The 21,097-nt window shown below is 38.9% G+C and overlaps 2 protein-coding genes and 1 pseudogene across 3 annotated transcripts in view; 1 reads left to right on the top strand and 2 right to left on the bottom strand.

Moving 5' to 3' along the window:
- The window catches only part of ENTPD7 (ectonucleoside triphosphate diphosphohydrolase 7), a 39,194-nt gene extending 29,200 nt beyond the window's left edge, over positions 1-9,994 (top strand). For both annotated transcript variants that reach the window (XM_039871531.1, XM_039871532.1), the window contains 3 exons: positions 1,374-1,459; positions 2,285-2,446; positions 3,862-9,994. In XM_039871531.1, coding sequence (XP_039727465.1) covers positions 1,374-1,459; positions 2,285-2,446; positions 3,862-4,093 — 480 coding nt within the window. In that variant the 3' untranslated portion in view covers positions 4,094-9,994. The remainder of the gene's footprint in view (positions 1-1,373; positions 1,460-2,284; positions 2,447-3,861) is intronic.
- Positions 9,995-11,587: 1,593 nt separating this feature from the next.
- The window catches only part of COX15 (cytochrome c oxidase assembly factor COX15), a 53,433-nt gene continuing 43,923 nt past the window's right edge, over positions 11,588-21,097 (bottom strand). Inside the window, 4 exon segments of the mRNA XM_039871533.1 lie at positions 11,588-12,415; positions 13,353-13,466; positions 15,759-15,868; positions 15,871-15,912. Coding sequence (XP_039727467.1) covers positions 12,284-12,415; positions 13,353-13,466; positions 15,759-15,868; positions 15,871-15,912 — 398 coding nt within the window. The 3' untranslated portion in view covers positions 11,588-12,283.
- On the bottom strand, positions 15,171-15,288 carry LOC120610026 (uncharacterized; annotated as a pseudogene).

Below are 21,097 nucleotides of genomic sequence, written 5' to 3'. Positions count from 1 at the left end.
CTTTGAGCATATGTAGGACTTAAGCATCCTGTGGTCTTAAATCATTAGTTACCTGGACAGGTAAGAGTTCAGCTAGCTTTCTGTAGTTCCTGTTTTAATTTAGATTTGTCACTTTGAATTTTTGTATATCTCTCTGACCTCTCTTTTATCGGAGAAACTTATGGGAAGAATCTGTTCTCTCTTATGTTTTTTATCCTTTCCTTTCTGCTTTCATGTAATTCTTTAGGGTTCTCTTGGTGAAGACTCCCAGTAGAATAGTGTCTGCAGTATGTGTACTATTCTGTTCCCTAAGGGCAGTCCCTAAGAAATAATAAGGCAAACTTGGTTTGTATTTGCTTTTTCCTCTCTAGCCTGTATGAGGAATACACTCATACTCTCTTTTTCCCGAGTCTAGGTCTCCCTAAGTATTCATGGCCTGAATCTTTCTCTCATTTTAAAGCTTTTTCAAATGCTATTCCTTTGAACACCAAAGGGCTCAGGTTATTACTTGCCCAAATTGGTAGTGGCTTGATATCTTCTCTTTCTCAGGTAAAGAGATGATCCTTTTCCCTTACTTTTTTTACTTTGACTCTTGTGTTAGCTTCATAGTGACACCTTCCCTGGCCACCCTATCTAAAGTTGTAACCTTCCCCAATATTACCTATTTCCCTTTCTTGCTTTATTTTTCCTGTTAGCATTTATGTCATTTAATATACTCTATATATGTACGTGTATATGTATGTATGTATGTGTGAATGGATGTATATTTGGCTATTGTCTGTCTCTCACCACTAGATAGTAAGGTTCATGAGAAATAAAGAAATTGCTACAGAAATTTTTTTCTGTTTTATTCACTGCTGAATCCTCTTGGCACCTAGAACAGCATCTGGCACATACGAGACATTCAGGAAATGTTAGTGTTCTGAACAAACCAAAAGGAATGATTCCTTTGGTGAGAATTACCACATGGAGATGGGATGGTAGGTTTCTGACCATTCTGTTCCATCTGTTTTACCTGCTTGTGTCAGTTTTACACAGAGTCGAATGAAGCTGTCTTCGGCTTTTTATGTTGCTATTTCTTCATCTTAATCTTACACTACTCTGAAGACTTAAGAGGCTCAGGGGTCATGTCAGGCTGGGTTTGTACTAGACTTAGAGATGATAGGAAAAAGAGTATTTTCAGGCCACTCAAGTCACCCAGCAGCCTGAGTTCTAAAACTTGTGTTGCACAGGACCTGGTGCAGTGTCCAGTTAATAAATATGCCATTTCTGTTTTCCTTTGTCAGCTAGTAGACACCAAGTAACTTTGGAACAGCTGTGACTGGGGGGGGAGGGGGGAGTTACAGAGTTTGCCTCCAATTTCATGTTGCACCATTTCTTTGTGGTTGTTCCAGGATTACTGTGGCATGGCTTGGTCGGTACTAACTCAGAGATTCAAGAATGGACTTTTTTCATCACATGCAGATGAGCATCGACTCAAGTAAGTAACTTTCTTTTCCTCCTTAGATGGGGCCTTAGACGGCAGATTATAATGAAGAAGAGGGAGTGTAGCAATAGTATAGATTGGATTTTATGTTGAAGGAGAAGTTGATTATTTCAGATTTTGATTTTTTGAGAGATAGAGGCCAAATAATGTTGTGGGGGGTTTTTTTTGTTTTTTGTTTTTAGCAAAGACAAGGAAAACCAGTGGTTACTAGAGTTTTCTCCAATTGGTGGCCTTTTTTTTTTTAAAGTTTTTATTAAAATATCAAAATGCAGAAAAGTAGAAATAACAGTAACATAAACCCTCATGTAACTATCACCCAGCTTCAACAAACATCAATATTGTGCCAGTTTGGTTTATCGGTCCTCCTATTTTGTAAACATTTTAGTTAAAAAAAATTTAAACATAAACAAAAATATTACAATGGACTTATGTGTACCCATCACTCAGCTTCTCTACTAACAGTTATCAACTCCTGACCAATCTTGTTTCATTTATTTTCCCACCTACAATTCCTCTCTTATCTTAATTAGGTGATTTTGAATGGGCCCAGACTTCCCTTAATTACATATGTAGATATTTCAGCATTTTCTCTAAAAAAAAAGGAAAACATAGCCATAATATTATCATTGCATAAAGTGTTCTTCACATTTGTGGTAAACATTAACATAAAGTAGGCTTAAATTTGGTCCCACCTAGAGGCAGGGGAGCTAAAGCTGGGAGAGAGATTTTTTTTGACATCATATCCAGTGGGAGTTTGCAGAGGAAAGCATTAAAATGTTTTCTTTTTAAAAAAAATTTTAATTATTTTTTGTCACACAGATATCAGTGTTTTAAATCGGCTTGGATGTACCAAGTCCTTCATGAAGGCTTCCACTTCCCCTATGACTACCCAAACTTGCAGACAGCCCAGCTGGTATATGACCGAGAGGTTCAGTGGACGCTGGGAGCCATTCTGTATAAAACACGATTCTTACCACTCAGGTAAGGTGGACTAACCAGGCTGGCGTCTTAAGCTCAGAAGATGTTAGTGCCTCTGAAAAGGTTTCTTAAGTGACCCCTACCCCTCCGCCAACAAACTCCCTTTAGTACTACCATATGAACTGCTGTTACTAACCAGACACGTTGAAACAGAAAGAAGATTGAGAATTATAGGTCTGGAGTCTGTTCCTCAGCTTTGCAATTTCAGAAATTCATTATTTGTTGATCCACAACAAATCAATCATTAGGACTGAGTGTTCACTAACCGATTCCAGGATCCTGACTGACAAACTAAAATGCCATTCTTAAATAACCCCGGGAAACACATCTGACTAGAGAGCTGGAGTCGGCAGTCTGCACAGAGCCGTCTCTTCTAATGAGCAGAGCTGCTCTGGAGATGCGTCACTGACTTGGGAGACTTTTGGTGGCCCAAATTCGAACAAAGGACATAAGATGCTTCTAGAGGGGATATTTTCATCAAGCAATGGTAGCCTGATGTCTTGCTCCTGTGTACTGTAAGATATTTGGGATAATCTTTAGGAACTTTCTCTCTGGCATTATTGCAGATAAACTAAAATGAATTCTTAATCTTTGGTGCCTGTTTTACTGAACTCAGTGCAGTCAGGAGCCAGGCAAGTGATAGAGGTCGGAGAAGTAGGGAACTGGAGAGTGCGTGCCCTACCTGAACTATCAATTACTGTCATGCAGAAGTGCTGTCCCAGCATTGCCAATTCTCATTTGTCAAGAGAAGACAGAAGTCCATGTTTTATATGTGGCCTTTTAGTTTGGAGAGTCACATTTTAAAAAAACAATACAGGTGAAACAAAACAAAAACGGATCTGGTATCTGGCCCACCAAAGAGCGGCTTCTGTTCTAGACAGACCACTGCATTTAGATTTACATGTCTCTTAATTTTTGTCTAGATTACAATACAACTGATGGGATGACAGCTTTCTTTAGTATAACTTAAATCCTCAGTAAGCAGCAACTTTTTTTTTTTAAAGATTAGATATACTCTGATTTCTTGACTGGATTCCGGGGCCACCCTATTCTCATCGGTACCACATTGACGAACTATATAGGCCAGAGTGGTATGAGGCCACCGTTAAGACTAATGTTACAGGTGATCAGTTTTGTCTTATTATTCATTTTTTTTGCTTCCAATTTTGCCCCCAGATTCTGGAGAGTGTAGACCTGTGAGGCTTCCTCTTTAGGCTGTGGAAAGGAAGGTACAGGAGGAATCATACAGCAGCCCTGGGGCTGAAGACGTGCTTCAGCTTTGCTTGCTCTGTGGAACTGCCATCATAGAGTGTCTTTGTGGATGGAATAAATGGGATAACATCACTGGGCCTTTTAAATCAGCATAAAGGTTTCTCCCTGAAACTAACGTTTCTTTCCACCTTTAAATTCTTCCCTAGGGATCTACGACAGGAAGGTGTCCGACAGGCCCATAGTAGCTGGTTCCGTCTCTCCTTTGTCTACAACCATTATCTCTTCTTTGCCTGTATCCTGGTGGTGCTACTGGCCATTATCCTGTACCTTTTGCGACTACGCCGAATTCACCACCGACAAACTCGAGCCTCAGCTCCATTGAACTTGCTATGGATTGAAGAAGTGGTGCCCATGATTGGGGTCCAGGTGGGGCCATGAGGCTGGGCAAGGACTAGGGAAGCTCAGGTACCCTAGAGTTGCTGCTCATCGAATTCTACCACTTTCTTGTTCTGGCCTCAGATGCTGCTTTGCCTGACCTTGTGAATATTTGGCCTGGTAATTTCTACTTTAATATCTACGTTCATTTCTTCTCAATCTCCAAGTCCTCTTATCTGAGAGAAGCTGTAATTTAGTCTTGTGAAGAACTAAATCATGAGAGATTGGTGCTAACAAAGGTAACCAACCTTAGTCCAATTGAAGCATGCTTCTACTCCTTTACCTGAGAGGCCTGGTGTGTTCCTGGGATTTAGACTTTCCTTCCTTCGCTAAAGCATGCAATTTGGGCACACTGGAAGCCGGGCTGAAACCAAACTTGGAGCATCTGATACAGAGCCGAAGACATTCTAGCAAGTGCAGCAGCCCCTTCTTTCTCTGTAACAGAGATATCATTTATGTGGAGATCCACAGCCTTTAATAAGGATACAAGATAATTTGCAGTTCAGTGGAACAGATAAGAGTTTCCAGGCAACCAAAATAACAGCTCCTTGCTTATTTGACAAAGAAGCCATTATGAGTGTGGTCCAAGACCCTTGACATAGTGTTGCTGATGTTAGTGATTTTAAAAGGTTAGAACCCCTTCTAAATGAATGGTCCCTTGAAGATTTTGATAGTATCTTTATCTGATGTCTGGTATGACTAGGATAGAAAAGTTTTCCATGTGCATGTGCCTCACAGGCTGTTTGGGCATTAAATTTTTCTTTTTGAGCCTTAAATGTGCTTGTAGGATGGAGAAACTGTGATGGGGATTGGAGACCTGGGTTTGTGTGATTTCAGGTTACTGTCCTCTAGGCCTATTTTTATGAGTCCTTATACAGAAAGATTCAAAAGAGTTTATTTCACTGCTGTCATCAATATGTAGTTTGGGAAGGGACGTATTTGGGTTGTTTTTAAAGATGGAAAGAACAATATTAGGATAGTGAGCAAAGGCAATAAAATCCAAGCTCTTATTTATTTATTAATGTTGTTCTGGGAAATAGAAATTTTCTTAATTTGACTCCTGGAATGTCTGAAAAGAAGCAAATTCTAAACTTTGGAATAAATAGATAAATCTGTTAATAAGCCATCTGGCAACTTTCAGAACCTATGTTAAGAGCTTGATCAATTACAAACAGCATTTCCATTAATGAGGAAAAGAGGAAAAGCCATAATAATTACATTTTCATCCACGACCCTTTAGGAGCTTTGCTCCTCCTCCACATTTAGCCTTTAAATTGCACAAGGATTTCTTATTCATCAAATCCCACCTTCTCCCATGGAATCTTTTTTATACTTTATCCTTCTCTATGTGTAGCCTTGAATGTCCTGCCCAAGAATATATTCCCAGAGTTGTAGTAACTTTCTTTTCTGTTTTGTCACCTTTGATTTCTAAAATTAGATGAGTAGGAGAAACGGCCCCTGGCTTTAAAAGAAAAAAAAGTGGAATTATTAAAATGTAAATTCCATACTGGGAGCAGAAAGAAGTTAAATGCTTCATAAAACAGAGGAAAAAGAAATCAAGATCTTCCTAGAAATAAACTGAGATGAAAATAAGTACACTGACTCTTGGTTGGTGGGTGAAAAGGTGACAAGTCCTGAGTTGTTTTCAAATTCGATTAAGATGGATCTAGCAAAGAATCTTACAGTTTCCTTTGGAAATATTTTTTATCATTAGGGCTTACATCACAGTAATTTCCTTTAATTTTTAAGACTTCTAATTTGCCTTGCTTTTCTTTGACTTCTTATCCTTGAGTGAGCCTTCGCTTTATGAATGCTGCTTATTAATCATGTCAAAATATGTTTTTGCTAGCCATTACTTACTCAGGTAACTCTTTCTTTTCTCTTCACCTTGGTTTCCAAATAGTATTTTTGGTTTCTTTGTTGGTCTAGTCAGTGAGCTAGTGAAAAGCTACCTAATTGGCTAACAGTGATCACTTTGTGTGCTCAAAAATGAGGTTGAAGCAGGGAGGAGGTGGCGATTAGTCCAATTTGAAAGCTGTTATTCGTAAAGTTATTCTTCGTCCTGGTTATAATAATAGCTACCATTTCTTAAGCACTCATTGTGTTCCAGACACCGTTAAGAATTTTATCTACATTATTTAATCATTATGACCACCTTTCAGATTGATATTACTGTTCTTTTTATAGTTGAGAAACTCAGGATACCTATGTTTATCATTTTTTTCAATATAAATTTATTTCATAGTCTTAATTTATTTTTATTAGTCTTTGAGTTTTTGTTTAGTGTGCTATATCCTGTATATTAATATTATAGGATCTCAGCTTGTCTTTATTACCATGAGCAAAACTTCTCAGAGTTCCATGGTTTAAAAATAAGAAGGACAAATTTTTATCATAGCCCTCAGAAAAACTGAATATATGCTCTTGGTGTTGGTTTTTGTGCTTCCATTGTTCTCAATTAATGATTTTAAACAAAATTTCATTAGAAACAGAAGCCATTTATTCCTTGCTAAGAGCCAATTACTTATATATATATATTGCTTTTCTTGATGAAATATTCTTGCTTAAAGAGTCAGTCTGTTTTGCCTTTAACCCTCTTTTAGCTCTGTTTTTTAAGATTTTAAAAGGTTTCATTTGTTTACATTTCTGCATTTGGGGTTCCCCTGTGGATATAATTTTGGTTTCATAAAATTCACATTCCACTGGTTACTGTGAATCCTGCCAACCAGTCTTCTTGATAACAGCAACAATGAACCTGAACTGTTTTGGTACTTTTATTACCTGAGACAGGTCACAAATGTCAAAATCGGAGTCAGTGGCTTACAGGAGTGCTGTTTTGTCTTATGATGTCATTACCTATCACTTTTCTCTGAATTCTTGTTAGTAGATCATAATGACAATATGTGTAATACCCAATTATATGGCATTACATTCACTTAAGTTGGCAGTTATCTGTAAGCGAGATTATACCATCTTTCTCTCTGTACCTTAGTTCCTTGAATTGATTTTCCTTGGTTGAGGAAATTTTCACCACTTTCCAGCCTTGTGTTTATTTTGACTCTCCCCTTCTCAGCCTAAGTGCTTCCTTTAACTTCAAAGGCCTTAGGTGCAGTCATTAAAATGTGGTCGAGTCTGCCATATACTTGCTAAGGCAGTCTTTTTAGGCATTAACATTTGTTATCATATTCATATTTACAGTTTTGAAATAACTTTTACTTCTCACTAGTATTATCTAAATTAGATGCCTCCCACCCCACCCCTATTTTCAGGAGTGAGACATATGGATGGTTTGATTAGGGGAAAGAACAACAGACTTCAACAGCAGACTTGCTTCTGGACCTGGCCTCTCTGGCTCTGGGATCCCAGGCAAGTCGCTTGCCCTGTCTGGCTCATTTTTCATCTATGAAACAGGGTGGCTAGACAAGATGATCCGAGGCCAGTTCCAAAGGGAAAACCATTGGCCTAAGGAACTAAAGGCAGGAGAGAATGTAGAAAAGTGATATAGTTTCAGGAAGAGGATTTTGGCCTTTGGTTTAGAAGATGAGGCTGCCCAAAAGAGCCAGTAGTCATCTCCTACTTTGTCTATAGCCCCTGACATTCCCTGATAGGAATGGAGTTTCCAACAGCAATCATTATATATAAATTTCAGAAGATGAGATTAAAGCTGGGATTTGAGAGATCTTCTGGCTAATCCTCTTGGTTTTATGGATGATGAGATTGAGGCCCAGAGCAGTAGTAATATGTGCAGTCACAGTGAGTGGCCTCGTGGATCCAGTTTTCTCTCTTCTCTGTACCACACACACACCTTGGATAGGTGCAATGAAATGCTCATTGATAGAATCTTCCTGCAAGATTGTGTGTTTCAACAGAATCTACCCTTCATAATACAGCTGACTGCAACTAATCATGCCCAGTCTTTATAACTGCTGCTGATATGCATTTGTAGTTGCTTTGCTCACATTTAGGAATAAAATATGAAAGAAATACTTTGTTAGAAATAGTACCAAGGTTTCACTACATCTATTCTAGCTTCTGTATTTAATACTTTTAGATTTTAGATGTCTCTTCTAAACAACTTGCTTAATTTTATACAATTTTCCTAACCACAGCAATCAAGCAATTCATGTGATGGTTGCAATCTAAATTATTTAAGGTATAAATGCCTATTAGATCTACCTCATTAAGGAATGTGGTTAAGTCTTGGGCAGTTCCCAGACTCCCTTATGAAATGGAGTGCTGTTTCTTTTTGCTGTCTTTAAACAACTCTTTTCAAACTAATTCAGAACTAGTATCTAAGTTCTCTTTTTGCGGTGGCATGTAATGTAGCTTTAGTTGGGATTAAGAATTAAGGTGGAAGTAACAGTGGATGTCTCACATTCTTCCAAATTTTTCTCTTAAGATTATGCTAGTTTCAGAGTCCTGCCACTAGGGCCATATGCTGTCAAACTTGTAATGATTTTGTTGTTACAAAAAATATTTCTGTTAAAAAATGAAGACTCTTTTTTAATTTAAATCCTAATAGACTTCCCTTGTATTATCAGCCAGTGTTCCCTTTTGCCCTAATATTTCTGTTTGTCAGGACTCTTATTAGATGGATAGAGGAAGAATACATCTGTTGACCATTTTGTTTCTCTGGAATTCTGAGCAATGAGACCTTTTATTTGTAAAATTGAATCATTACTCATACTATAAGGGCTTTCTACTTTTAAGATGTATTCGATCATTGCTTACCATTTTTTTTAAAGAAAACAAAGTTAAAAAAAAAGTCTGAATCACAGATGTTTTTAGCCATGCATGTATGATTCAGGAAAGCCTCAGGACATGTGGGCTCCTGGGGCTCTCCATTGTTAGTGCAGCCACTCGTATGCCTTTTAGTGACCTACTCCTCCCACTCCACTCCAATGAGGTAGCCCTGATACTTTCCTGAACAACCCTCCTACAGAGCACCTGCCGGGGTTTGGCCTATTAAGACTAGTGGTGGTGAAGGCTCTGCCCCTTATTAGCTTCGTAAGTCTTTATAAACAATGATCCCAAATACTCTGATTTCTGGTATTTCTGTCATTATGTTGTGCTCAAAATTCTCATTCCACTAGTCCTCTTTAGTTGAAGCTATGAAGTGTATGCCTTGTCTTCACTGTTTCTGCCTTGAGCGATGGACTGTGCAGTTGAAAGCATCTTTTTATTATGATCCACAACTATACACTCCCTTCTTGCTTTAAAAAAAAAACAAAGGCTGGGGGTTGCTAAGATTGTACATTTTTCTAACACTTCACGTTAAATAATTTTGTTGAACAGTTATTAAAATTCGGATACTGTTAAATCAGTGTCGAGCAAAATGTGCAATGCATATTAGAGGGGAGGCATTCCCCTAATGCAGGGACATGGGCATCTATGTCACATATGCCAATATGTAATCCACCATTCATTCCAGGACCGGAAGGATTGCTGTGGATAAACTGGTTATCTAATCTTATGATCATCAATGTTGGTCTTTGAAACCAGCATCACTTTAGGCAGTAGCTAATCGTTACCCCTGCCACAATGGACAGCATTTGTAAGTGCAAGTTAAAGACAAAAATATTCCAGGTTGTTTACAAAAACCAGGTGTTTTAATTTCCTTTGATGTTTTAAAAACTGACAATTGTTGAGACCTTTGAAAATATTAAGGGAAATTCACTTAATCTTCTCAGCACTTATTTTGAAAGAGGTGGCTGGGCCATCAGTCTGTAATACATTCATGCATTATTTGGTATGTGTCTGGTACTGGGAATAATGCAAATAAAAATAATTCAGATAATTTCCATTCACCAGGAGCTCGCAGATAGGCATAATACAGTTATATAGCTAAATACGAGAACTGTTTTTCCAAATATTCATCTTTAATAAAAGAAAAATGAAGTAAAACATCTGAAACTTGAACTTATTCATTGCTTTGTTGAAGGGAACCGGAAAGGCATTAGCATATGGTTTTTTGGGTTGGACCACACTGCCCTCTGCTGTTATTTAACTAAGGACAACCTTTGGGGATCAGGAGATGGTATGGGAACCTACCCCAGGGACTACAGTTCCCATTTTAAAAGAATTCTGAAGAGGTATATCCCATTAACATGCTACAACAAAGCAGGTTAAATGAGATAGGGTGGGGTGGAAATTCAGAGGGAATGAGAATAAGTAGTCAAAACTTCTAAAGTAACTAGGCTATGAGGGCTTAGGCCAATGAACTTGCCTGCACACTGGAGTCACCAGGGGAACTTAGAAATAGGCCTATTACTGCTTCCAGATACTGTAATTTAATTGGTCTTGGGTGAGGCTTGGGCTTAGGATTTTTAAGGATCTAAAGTTGGGAACCACTTCTAATTATAGCATAAGCCCCAGGCTCTGAGACTTTCTAAAATTCAAGGACAAAGTGCCTACTTCTGTTTTGCCAGGAACCACTTGAGAATAGTGCATTCTAAGTCACACTGAAACTCACAGAATACTGGAGTTGAAAGGGAACTGAGATCACGTAGTCCAGAGACTGTAAGCAGGCAAGCCTTAGGTCATTTTTGGCTCCCAAACATGTTACCACCTGCGTAATATGCCCCAAATTTGAAATTAGTTGCCAGCACTTAATTGAGAGCTTTCCCATAAAAATCTAGGTGTTTGGCTTCTTTAAAAAAAAAAATCAGATCTGACAACCCTGGATGTGCAGAGCAGCAATATGCCAGAGCTCAGCAGTGGTTCAGCCTGTTAGCTGGGGCACTAGTTTGCCACCGTCTCAACCAGACTGACCCTAGTGGGCATCTGATTTGGTCCAACTTACTCTTGCCTGTTGCAAAACTAAAAACTAGCTTTTTGCAACTTTGGACCATCGCTCCAGCTTTGCAGCACAAAAGCAGCTCATTTCTCCTGCATGAGGTTTTCAACCTGTTGAGAAAGGAATCTTGCTCTCTCCAAATGTTCTCCAACTAAATACCCCCAGTTCCTTCAAGTATTTTTTGGGATATGGGTTCTGGACTCCTCACCATCCTTGTCCCTTCCTTTGGATACTTAGTGGTCAAGGTCCTCCTTAAATTTGGTACCTGGAGTGAAATGCAGCACTTGCACCGAGGTATTCTATGGCTGTGAAATTTGTATTGATAAAATCTGAAACACCACTAATTTTGATTGCCGTCATCATCACTTTGTTGGTTTGTGTTGAGCCTGCAGCCAACTAAAATCCCTGTCTTTTTTTATATGAAATGATATGAAGGCAGGTTTCTCCACCCCAAACTAAAATAACCTATCTAATTTAAATGAAGATGTTATATTTATAACCTGTTTAATTTCATCTTGATCATGTTACTCTGGAACAGTTTGGAGCTGTGACTGTCATCTATTAGCAATGTTGGGCTGCTCCATCCTCAAATCTGATCTGATGCCTTCATCCAAACACTGATTTAAAAAATAAAGTTGACTGAGACAGAGCCCTGTGAAATATCAAGAGACTAAAATCACACTAAATTCATTAATCAACAATTTGTTTAAATGTCTATGGCCACCTCAAGGCCACATTTTATTCATCCATTAGAAAAATTCATATTATCTATTCCATTCATCCGACCTAGCAATGTAACAGCACTATGTAGGTGATTGCCTGATGAGTCCAAGTGGGTTACTAGTGATTACCTCCTTTTCTAAGTACCTATAAACCATTCTGCTGCACACACATCAAGCTTGTCACAACCTACCTTTTACCTATTTTTGAAAATCAGGATACTTGGAAGACACTAGCTCTTTCTTGTTGAAGGTTACCTGGCTGCTTTAGGGTGTGCCAATTCTTCCCTTTGAATCTTCACCTGATGAAAGTGAAGTTAAGGTTTCCGCTTAGGCAGAATTCAGGACTCAGGAGGTGAAGAGACAGAGATGATGTATGTAGAACCAAGAGCATGCCAACATTAGAAACCTGAGGAAGCAGCAAATGGCAGATATTTCGTTCCCTACATTAAACCTGATTTTCAACATGACAGATTTCAAAGGGAACTTTCAGTGTCACCATACTTGATGACATTCTTGATCCTGTGACTGTCTCAAAAACAGGCAAAGAATTTTTAAAAACTTGGCCAATTTGGAAACCACTTGATAGGCCAAGGTCATTCTCTTAGAAAAGGTCTTGTGCTCTCTGATGAGCTCTCAAAAGCAGTTTCAGTCCTATGAAGCCTGATCCTCTTAGAATTATTTTGGGACTCTTCGGAGTTCGTTCATGAGCCAAAGGGCAGCACTGAGCAGAGCCAAGGAGCCCGACTGGTGAGTGGCAGCCAAAGGAGTTGGGACGTACATCAGCAGAGTGCTAATGCCCAAACCCACCTGTTAGAAGAAAGAAAGCAATAAGCAAAGTAGATTCAGAGCCAAAATGACTGAGTGTGGACAACCAGATACACAAAACTCCATATTCTCCCATCAAAACATTAAAAGTATATTTTTAATTTCACAAGTAAATATGCTTACAATGAAGGAAATTCAAACAAAGCAGAAAATCTAAAATTTCCCTTAATCATCCTTCATCCTGTCCCAGTTTACTTTCCACAAGTAATCACTGTTATCAGTTTCTACACACTTATACTTCTGTGTAAATATTTTTAGAGAATCATATAGTTTTGTACTTTTAAAAATATATTGTTCTGTCACTTGCTTTTTTTTTCCACTTAATAATACATGTCTTGATGTCTTATTAAACTGCTATACAGTATTCTAAAGTATAAATTTACCATGATAATTTATTTATCTGTTTAGGTGGTTTTCCAATTTTTCACCATTACATCAATTCTACAGTGAATTTCCTCACAGATATATGGCTCTTTGTGAATCAGAATATCTCTAGAATAATAAGTCAATTTGCTGGGCCAAAAGATTATACATTTAATATTTTAAAAGATAATGCCAAACTGCCCTCTGTAAATGCTATACCAACTCATGCTCTCACCAAGAATATATGGAGGCATCCATTTTCCTATACCTGAGCCAATATTATTTTCATTTTCTTTCCAATCTAACAAGGACAAAATGCCATGCATTGTTTTAATTTGCTCTTCCTTGATCATGAGTGAGACTAAACAGCTTTTCATATTTATTAGCCATTCATATTCCTCTTGTGAGAATTGTGTATTGATATCTTTATTTTATTTTCTGGTTACTAATTTTCTAGTCTATTATAAGTACTAAAAATATTTTTTCCTAGCCTGTTACCTTTCCTTTTTAACTATGTTTTGGGGACACCCTCAGACCAAATAGAAGTGGTTTATACCTGGGTATATGCCAAAGCTAGCAGAGTCACTGCTGCCATCTTGGTCCTTCGAGGAAGAGGAATTCTCTGAGAGAGGAAGTAGAGCACTGTAACGGCAGTAACTGAAGAGACTCCCTGCAAGGAGGAAAGAGTGTCATCGAGTGCCGGGAAGAACTGTCCCACCCTCCCGATTTCTGCTCACCTCATAGGTATCTCCTCCAGAACCACTGAGTAACCACTAAGCACTTTCCTGCCCCAGACAGAGAACCGCTTGCAGTTCCACCTCTGATTACTGCTTCTCAGTCTCTTTCCTGCTCCTCTTCCATTTGCCACTTAAATGTCAGTGTTCCCCAGGGCATCACCTAAAGTTTCTGCACCTATCACTTTATCCACACACTCTCTTTCAGTGATCTCATCCACTTTCCAATGTGGGTGTCACCCAGGCTTGGCCCTCGCGTTTTAAATCATTCTTTGTATCCTTACCCCTAATTTTATCTCTATTCTAATCCTGTTTATATTATATTTTATTATTTCATTTTATTTTGCAGTTTATATCTTCATTCGACAATCAGCAGTTAGTTCTCATCCACGTTAACTGTAGATCTTTGAAAGTGGTGACAGGCACAAGGGTAACCAACATATAGAGCTTGTTTGGTGAATCTTCATCTTCATTACATTTTCTGACAATCGCGCTGGGATACGGAATGGGACATTCCTTCTTCCTTTGACCCAGATGGCTTTGTTTAGTGTGGTGTCAATGCACACATCTGGAGTTGCTGTCTCCTCCATGGTAAACTTCTGGATCTGTCTGAGCAACCGAGGGGCATGCTTCTTAAAACTCACTCCACGGGCGCACTTGTAAATGCTGATGATGTATTCTCTGGTCACTACCTCGTTGATGGCAGAATGGCCCTTCTCTCCACCCTTCTTTGCCCGAACCATCCTGCTGGGCTCAAGTTGGAAAAGAGTTCTAATCCTGTCTTTTGAAAATAGGGCTGACCCCAGCACATGAGGGCTATTATTTTTCTGGGCTATGAGTACAGGAGGTAGTGGTGCTGCCAGCTAGTGTGAAAAAAGATCTAAAGTCTCGTGTTCATTCCTGCCCCTTCAGAATGAGGGTCTGAGACTGGCAAAGGGGTCTCCTTCTGCCTTCCATGATGTCAAGGAAAATGTTTTCTGTCATATTTCTATACCTATTTCACTTCTTTTCCTTTTCAGAGCTGTCCATGATGATAATTTTAACCAGACTTTCTTAATCCAAAGTCACTCAGATCTCTCTGAGTGACTGAGGGGCATGTGTGGTGGTGGGGACTGAGCCCACACAAGGTAACTCAGATTCCAGCCCTAGCATTCTCTTTGGATATCTGAGTCCTCTGGACCTCTTGCTTTGGATGTACTACTATCCTCTCACACTCAAAATACCTCAATCTGATGACATCCTCCCATCTCTAGCTCCACACTCATTCCAATAGTCCCATTTCTGTTGGTTGTGTTTTAAGCATGCCACAGAAGAAACTTTGAGATCTCCTTTGATCTTTCTTCACCTTCACTTCCACAGCCAATCTTCTATTCCTCTCTTAGATTCACCATTTTCCTCAAGTCCCACTCCCACCAGGAAGGCTTGAACCCCATCCCTCTCACCTGCTTTACTGCAACTGCACTCTGCTTCTCATTGGAATCCTTGCTGCTGATATATCCCTGCTCCAGTTTATCATTCCCGAGAATCCAAGCCAATCTTTTTATTTATTTATTTGTCTGTTTATGTGAGGCAACCCTTGGTTGACTTCACAGATTGCAAGGACCTTGTCAGCTTACAATCCCTTATTTTTTAATTTTTTACGCCTATAGCACCTGGTCTTCCTAGATGGTCTCCTATCCAAGTACTAACCAGGCCGGACCCTGCTTAGCTTCCGAGATCAATGGGATTGGGCTTGTTCAGGGTAGCATGGCCATAGACCCAAGCCAATTTTAACATGACCCACAGCAGGCCCTTAATAAACCTTAGCTTAAATGATACAAGGAGTATTTGTGACGCTCTTGGCTCCTTGGGGTTCTGGTTCAGCTCTGATAGCTGTGTGTTCGGCAACTACTGTCTTTGCACTCTCTTTTCAACTCTACCTCACTTCTGCTAAAATGACTCTCCTATGTGTGTGCAGGAATGAGAGCAGTTATCTTTTACCAGATGGTGAAAGGCATATTTAAACTTTAAGAAGCTGGCAGTATCCTGAAAGTCTAAATTTGGCTGGAGGGGTGTGAGTAAACAGGACAAAAACAGCACATTAGAGATCTGGTACTAAATTTCTTCTAAAAAGAAAAGGAAATCCAGTTCCCACTCTGCCCTTACTGTTGCCGTTAGTGCTTCAGACACCCCAAAGCCCGTGAGAGGCACCCTGTGCTGGGTAGCCAGTAACCACCAGACAGACTTACCAGGAGCCGGTGATCAAACTGCACCATGGTGGGATTCTCAAAAACATTCCTCAGAGTAGGGGAGAAGGTAAAGAGATCCTCCGGGATCCAAGATTCTCCCATCTTAGGAAGGAGTTGTAAACAAGCCCAGCATCCAGTCCTGCCACAAAAGCCCCTGTATGCCAAGGTAAAGGTAAATGGTATTTATTAAAATGAGAGAAAGAAATTATCTGAGTTGCTTCCGGTACCTAGCGGGTATCAACCCACCCTCTCTCTGTACATTTATATGGACCTTCTGATAATCCCCTACCTGCCCAGAGTCACACAGCACTTCCCGAGGGCTCCATTTTCGCCCTGTTCACCCTCCCAGGAAACCTCACAATCAACCCATCCGGACCAAGCCCCATGGTGTTCAAACTGCTGTCTGTGAGCTGCCCTTGGAAAGGCCCACATAACAAAAAATTGAAGAGGGCCTCTCATCCACAGCCCTTGAGGAATTGAGGCCTTCAGTTTAACAGTCCACAAAGAACTGAATTCTGACAGCAACCATGCGAGTGATCTTGTAAGCAGATCCTCTCCCAGTGGAGCCTTCAGACGTCAGAAACATGGCGGAATGGGAGACATCCCCAGATCTCTCTCCTTGAAACAACAATAAGCTGAACATCTAAAACTCAACAAAAAACACCCAAACTGCACACGAGCACATTTGAGCGTGGGATCTGTGCATAACAGCTACCATAGGTCAGAACCCCAGGTATCTGGGCAGTGGACTAGGAGAAATAAAGCTGCCTCTCACAGCTGCCAGAGCTTCCTGCATGAGGAGGGGGAGAGGAGAAGGAGCGACAAGTTCTCTGAACAGCCCTCCCCGGAAGTGCTGTGAGCTCCACGCTGCTGGTGGCAGGGCTCAGTCATCAGGGCAGAAAGCAGAAAAGCGGAACAGGATGGCAGAGAAACAACAGTTGATTTTTACTAGCAGCAGTTATAACACCAAGGCTGAGCCACAGCTCCCACTCCCCAACCAAGAGGGCCCCTCCCCCCATATCCTCTGAGACTGAACATGCAGAGTCCCAGGGGAATCTGAGCAAACGCTACTGAAACTGTTGCTAACACTGACAAGGACTAAGACTGAGAGAAGTGAGCATGATTAAACATCTACAAGAAAATAAAAAGGCATTATTAAGGCTTTATATAAAGCAGGGATCCAAAAGAATTACACGCCACCTACTGGAAACCAAAAGAAAAGCACCTTTGCAACAGGCTAAAGAGAGATCTTTATATAATAACTCTTCTTTCTGGGAAAAATCAGAATACACTTCTATTAATGCCCAGGCAAAGAAATAGTCCATTAAACACCATGAGCAACCAAGATGACAAGACAACTCAGAAATAAAGAAGAAAATCTCCAGAAAATAAGCTTACAGATATAGAAATATGTAACTTAAATGACGGAGAATTCAAGATGGTTCCGAAAAAATTCAGTGAGTTCCCAAACAAGTCATATCAACAATTTCAAGAACTGAAAAAACAACTAGATCAGTAGAATGAGTTCTTTAGCAAGGAGATTGAAACCCTCAAAAAGAACAGAATAGATCTTCTGGAGATAAAAAACACACTGCCAAGAGTTGAAAAATGAAACAGCAAGCTTGGGACATAGAGTCCACCAAATGGAGGAAAGGATCAGTGATATCAAAGACAGACATCTAGAAATAAATCAGAAGGAAGAAGAGAGAAACCAAAGAATGAAAAATAATGAGAGAGAAATACAAGAACTAGCTGATACCATCAGGAGAGGAAACATAAGAATAATGGGCATTCTCGAAGGCGAGGAAAACGAGCAGGGACTAGAAAGCACTTTCACACAAATAGTTGACGAGAATTTCCCAAAACTAAGGAATGAGCTAGGGCTTGGAAATCAAGAAGTAAAGAGAACACCTAATTGTCTCAACCGAAAATGGCCTTCACCAAGACATAGTGCATTAAAATTATAAAAAATCAACGACAAAGACAGAATTCTCAGAGCAGCCAGGAAGAAGAAAACAGTAACTTATAAAGGAAAACCCATTAGATTATCGTTGGACTTCTCAGCACAAACCTTACAAACCAGAAAGAAGTGGAATCAAATGTTCAAAATATTAAGTGGAAGGAATTACCAGCCTAGAATAATGTATCCATCTAAGCTCTCCTTTAGATATGAAGGAGAAATAAAGACCTTTCCAGACATACAAAAATTGAGGGAATTCTCCACTATAAGGCCTGCATTACAGGAAATACTGAAAGGGGGTCAACTCACCTAAAACAAAATGATAAAAAAAATCCCAAACATAATTAGGAGTAAGGTGACTAGCAGGATCATACAAGCAGAGTGGAAGCCTTACTAAGAACAGGGCATTATAAGCTTAAAAAGTAAGAAGAGAATTGCTATAGCAAGACAGTAATGAACGTTCAGCATACATAGGGACAAACTGAGACAACAATGACTGAAAAGGGGAGGATTCAAAGGTTTAAATTCACAAAGGGGAATGGAGATAAGGCACGTGCTGAAGAAAATGGAAAACTGTATATATGTAACTATCTTTTACATATTCATAATGGTAACCACACGCCAAAGATTCAGAACTGAAGTATATCACATAAAACAAGAAGGACCAGAGGGAAAACCCACAAAAGCCAACCAAAATAAAGAAAACAGAAACACAAGGATAAAGAAGCAATGGAAACACCGAGCTACCAAAAAGCAAAAAGATAAAATGGCTATAAGAAGACCTCATATTTCAATAATCACCCTAAATGTAAATGGACTGAACTCACCAATAAAAAGACACAGAGTTAAAGAACGGATCAAAAAAACAAAACGCAACCATATGCTGCCTCCAGGAGACAAGCTCAGCTCCAAAGACAAATATAGACTCAAAGTGAAAGAGTAGAAAATGATTTCAAGCAAATGGCGTTCAGAGAAAAGTGGGAGTAGTGGTACTAATATTGGGACGAAACAGACTTCAAAATAAAAAAGGTAAAGAAAGATACTGAGGGACACTTCTTAATGATAAAGGGAATCATGCACCAAGAAGACAACACTTTTTAATATCTATGCTCCCAATCAGGGAGCCTGAAATGTATAAAGCAATTACTAACAGAACTAAAGGGAGAAACAGACCAAAACACTGTAACAGTAGGGGACCTAAATACCCCACTGTTGGATATGGAAAGATCATCTAAACAGAAAATCAATAAGGAAATAACATCCTTAAATGACACATTAGACCAACTGGACATACTGACATTTACAGAGCCTTTCATCCCAGAACAGCTGCTTATATATTCTTCTCTAGTGCACATGGAACATTCTCTAGGATTGACCATATACTGAGACACAGAGGTAGCCTCAACAAATATAAGAGGGTTGAAATCATACCAACTATAGTCTCTGATCATAATGTTTTGAAACTAGAGATCAACTATAAAAAGAAAGCAGGAAGAACCGCAAATACATGGAGATTAAACAACATTCTACTGAAGAACGATTGGGTCAGAGGACAAATAAAAAGAGAGATCAAGAGATACACAAACAAATGGTAAAATGATAGTACAACTTATCAAAACTTTTGGGATGCGGCAAAAGTGGTCATAAGAGGAAAGTTCATATCATTACAGGCCTATCTCCAAAAACAAGAACGAGCCCAAATAAACAACCTAACACTTCTTAAAAAACTAGAAGAGGAAGAACAAATGAAGCCTAAAGTCAGCGGAAGGAAAGAAATAATCAAAATTAGAGCAGAAATAAATGAAAACAAACAAAAAAAAATTAGCAAAAATAATGTAACAAAGAGCCGATTCTTTGAGAAACTGACAACCCCCTGGCTAGACTCACTAAAGAAAATAGAGAAAGGACACAAATAAACAAAATCAGGGATGAAAGAGGGGAAATGATGACTGATATCGCAGAAATACAAAGGATCATACAAGAATACTATGAAAAAGTATATAACACCAAATTTAATAATCTAGAAGAAATGGACCAGTACTTAGAAAAATACAACCTTCCTAGACTGAATCAAGAAGATCTGGAAAATCTAAATAGACTGATCAGCAGTATGGAAATGGAAACAATCATCAAAAACCTACCAAAAAGTAAAAGTCCAAGACCAGATCACTTCACCAGTGAATTCTACCAAACATTCAAAGAAGATTTAATACCTATTCTCCTTAAACTCTTCCAAATAATCGAAGAGGAGGCAATACTTCCCAACTCATTTTATGAGGCCAATATTACTTTGATACCGAAACCTGGTAAAGATAACACAAACAAAGAAAACTACAGACCAATATCTCTCATGAACACAGATGCAAAAATCCTAAATAAGATACTAGCGAACCGAATACAGCAACATATTAAAAAGATTATACACCACGATCAAGTGGGCTTCATCCCAGGGGCACAGGGATGGTTTGAGATACATGAATCAAGTAATGTGATACACCACATAAACAAATTAAAAAATAAGAATCATATGATCATATCGATAGATGCAGAAAAAGCCTTTGACAAGATACAGTGTCCATTTATGGTCAAAACACTTAACAAAATAGGTATAGAAGGAAAGTACCTGAACATAATAAAGCCTATCACAAACCCTCAGCCAACATTATAGTGAATGGTGAAAAACTAAAAACCTTCCCTCTAAGATCAGGAACAAGGCAAGGTGTCCACTATCACCACTGTTATTCAGTATAACATTGGAGGTCGTAACAAGTACAATCAGGCAAGAGAAAGATATAAAAGGCATCCAAATAGGAAATGAAGAAGTCAAACTGTCAGTCTCTGCGGATGACATAATTCTCTATACAGAAAACCCTAAAGACTCCACAACAACACTACTAGAAACAATAAGCAAATACTCAGTAAAGTTTCTGGATACAAAATTAACGTTCAAAAATCCATAGCATTCCTATGCTCTAATAATGAAATGTCAGAAAAAAAAGTGGAAAAAATAATTCCTTTTGCAATTGCAACAAAAAGAATAAAATACCTAGAAATAAATTTAATGAAACATGTGAAGGACCTATACAATGAAAACTACAAGACCCTATTAAAAGAAATCGAAGAAGATGCAAAGAAATGGAAAGATATGCCATGTTCTTGGATGGGAAGAATCAACATAGTTAAAATGACCATATTATCTAAAGCATTATGCAGATTTAATGCAATTCCCATCAAAATCCCATCGGCATTTTTTAAAGAAATGGAACAAAAAAATCATCAGATTTGTATGAAAGCACAAAAGACCCTGAATTGCCAAAACCATCCTGAGAAAAAAGAACAAGGCTGGAGGCATCACTCTGCCCAACTTCAAATTACACTA

Source organism: Pteropus medius, unplaced genomic scaffold (genome assembly GCF_902729225.1).
Source record: "Pteropus medius unplaced genomic scaffold, Ma_sr-lr_union100, whole genome shotgun sequence".
Taxonomy (NCBI): Eukaryota; Metazoa; Chordata; class Mammalia; order Chiroptera; family Pteropodidae; genus Pteropus; species Pteropus medius.
Note: the sequence above shows the minus strand (reverse complement) of the source record. Positions and strands in the feature narration are given on the sequence as shown.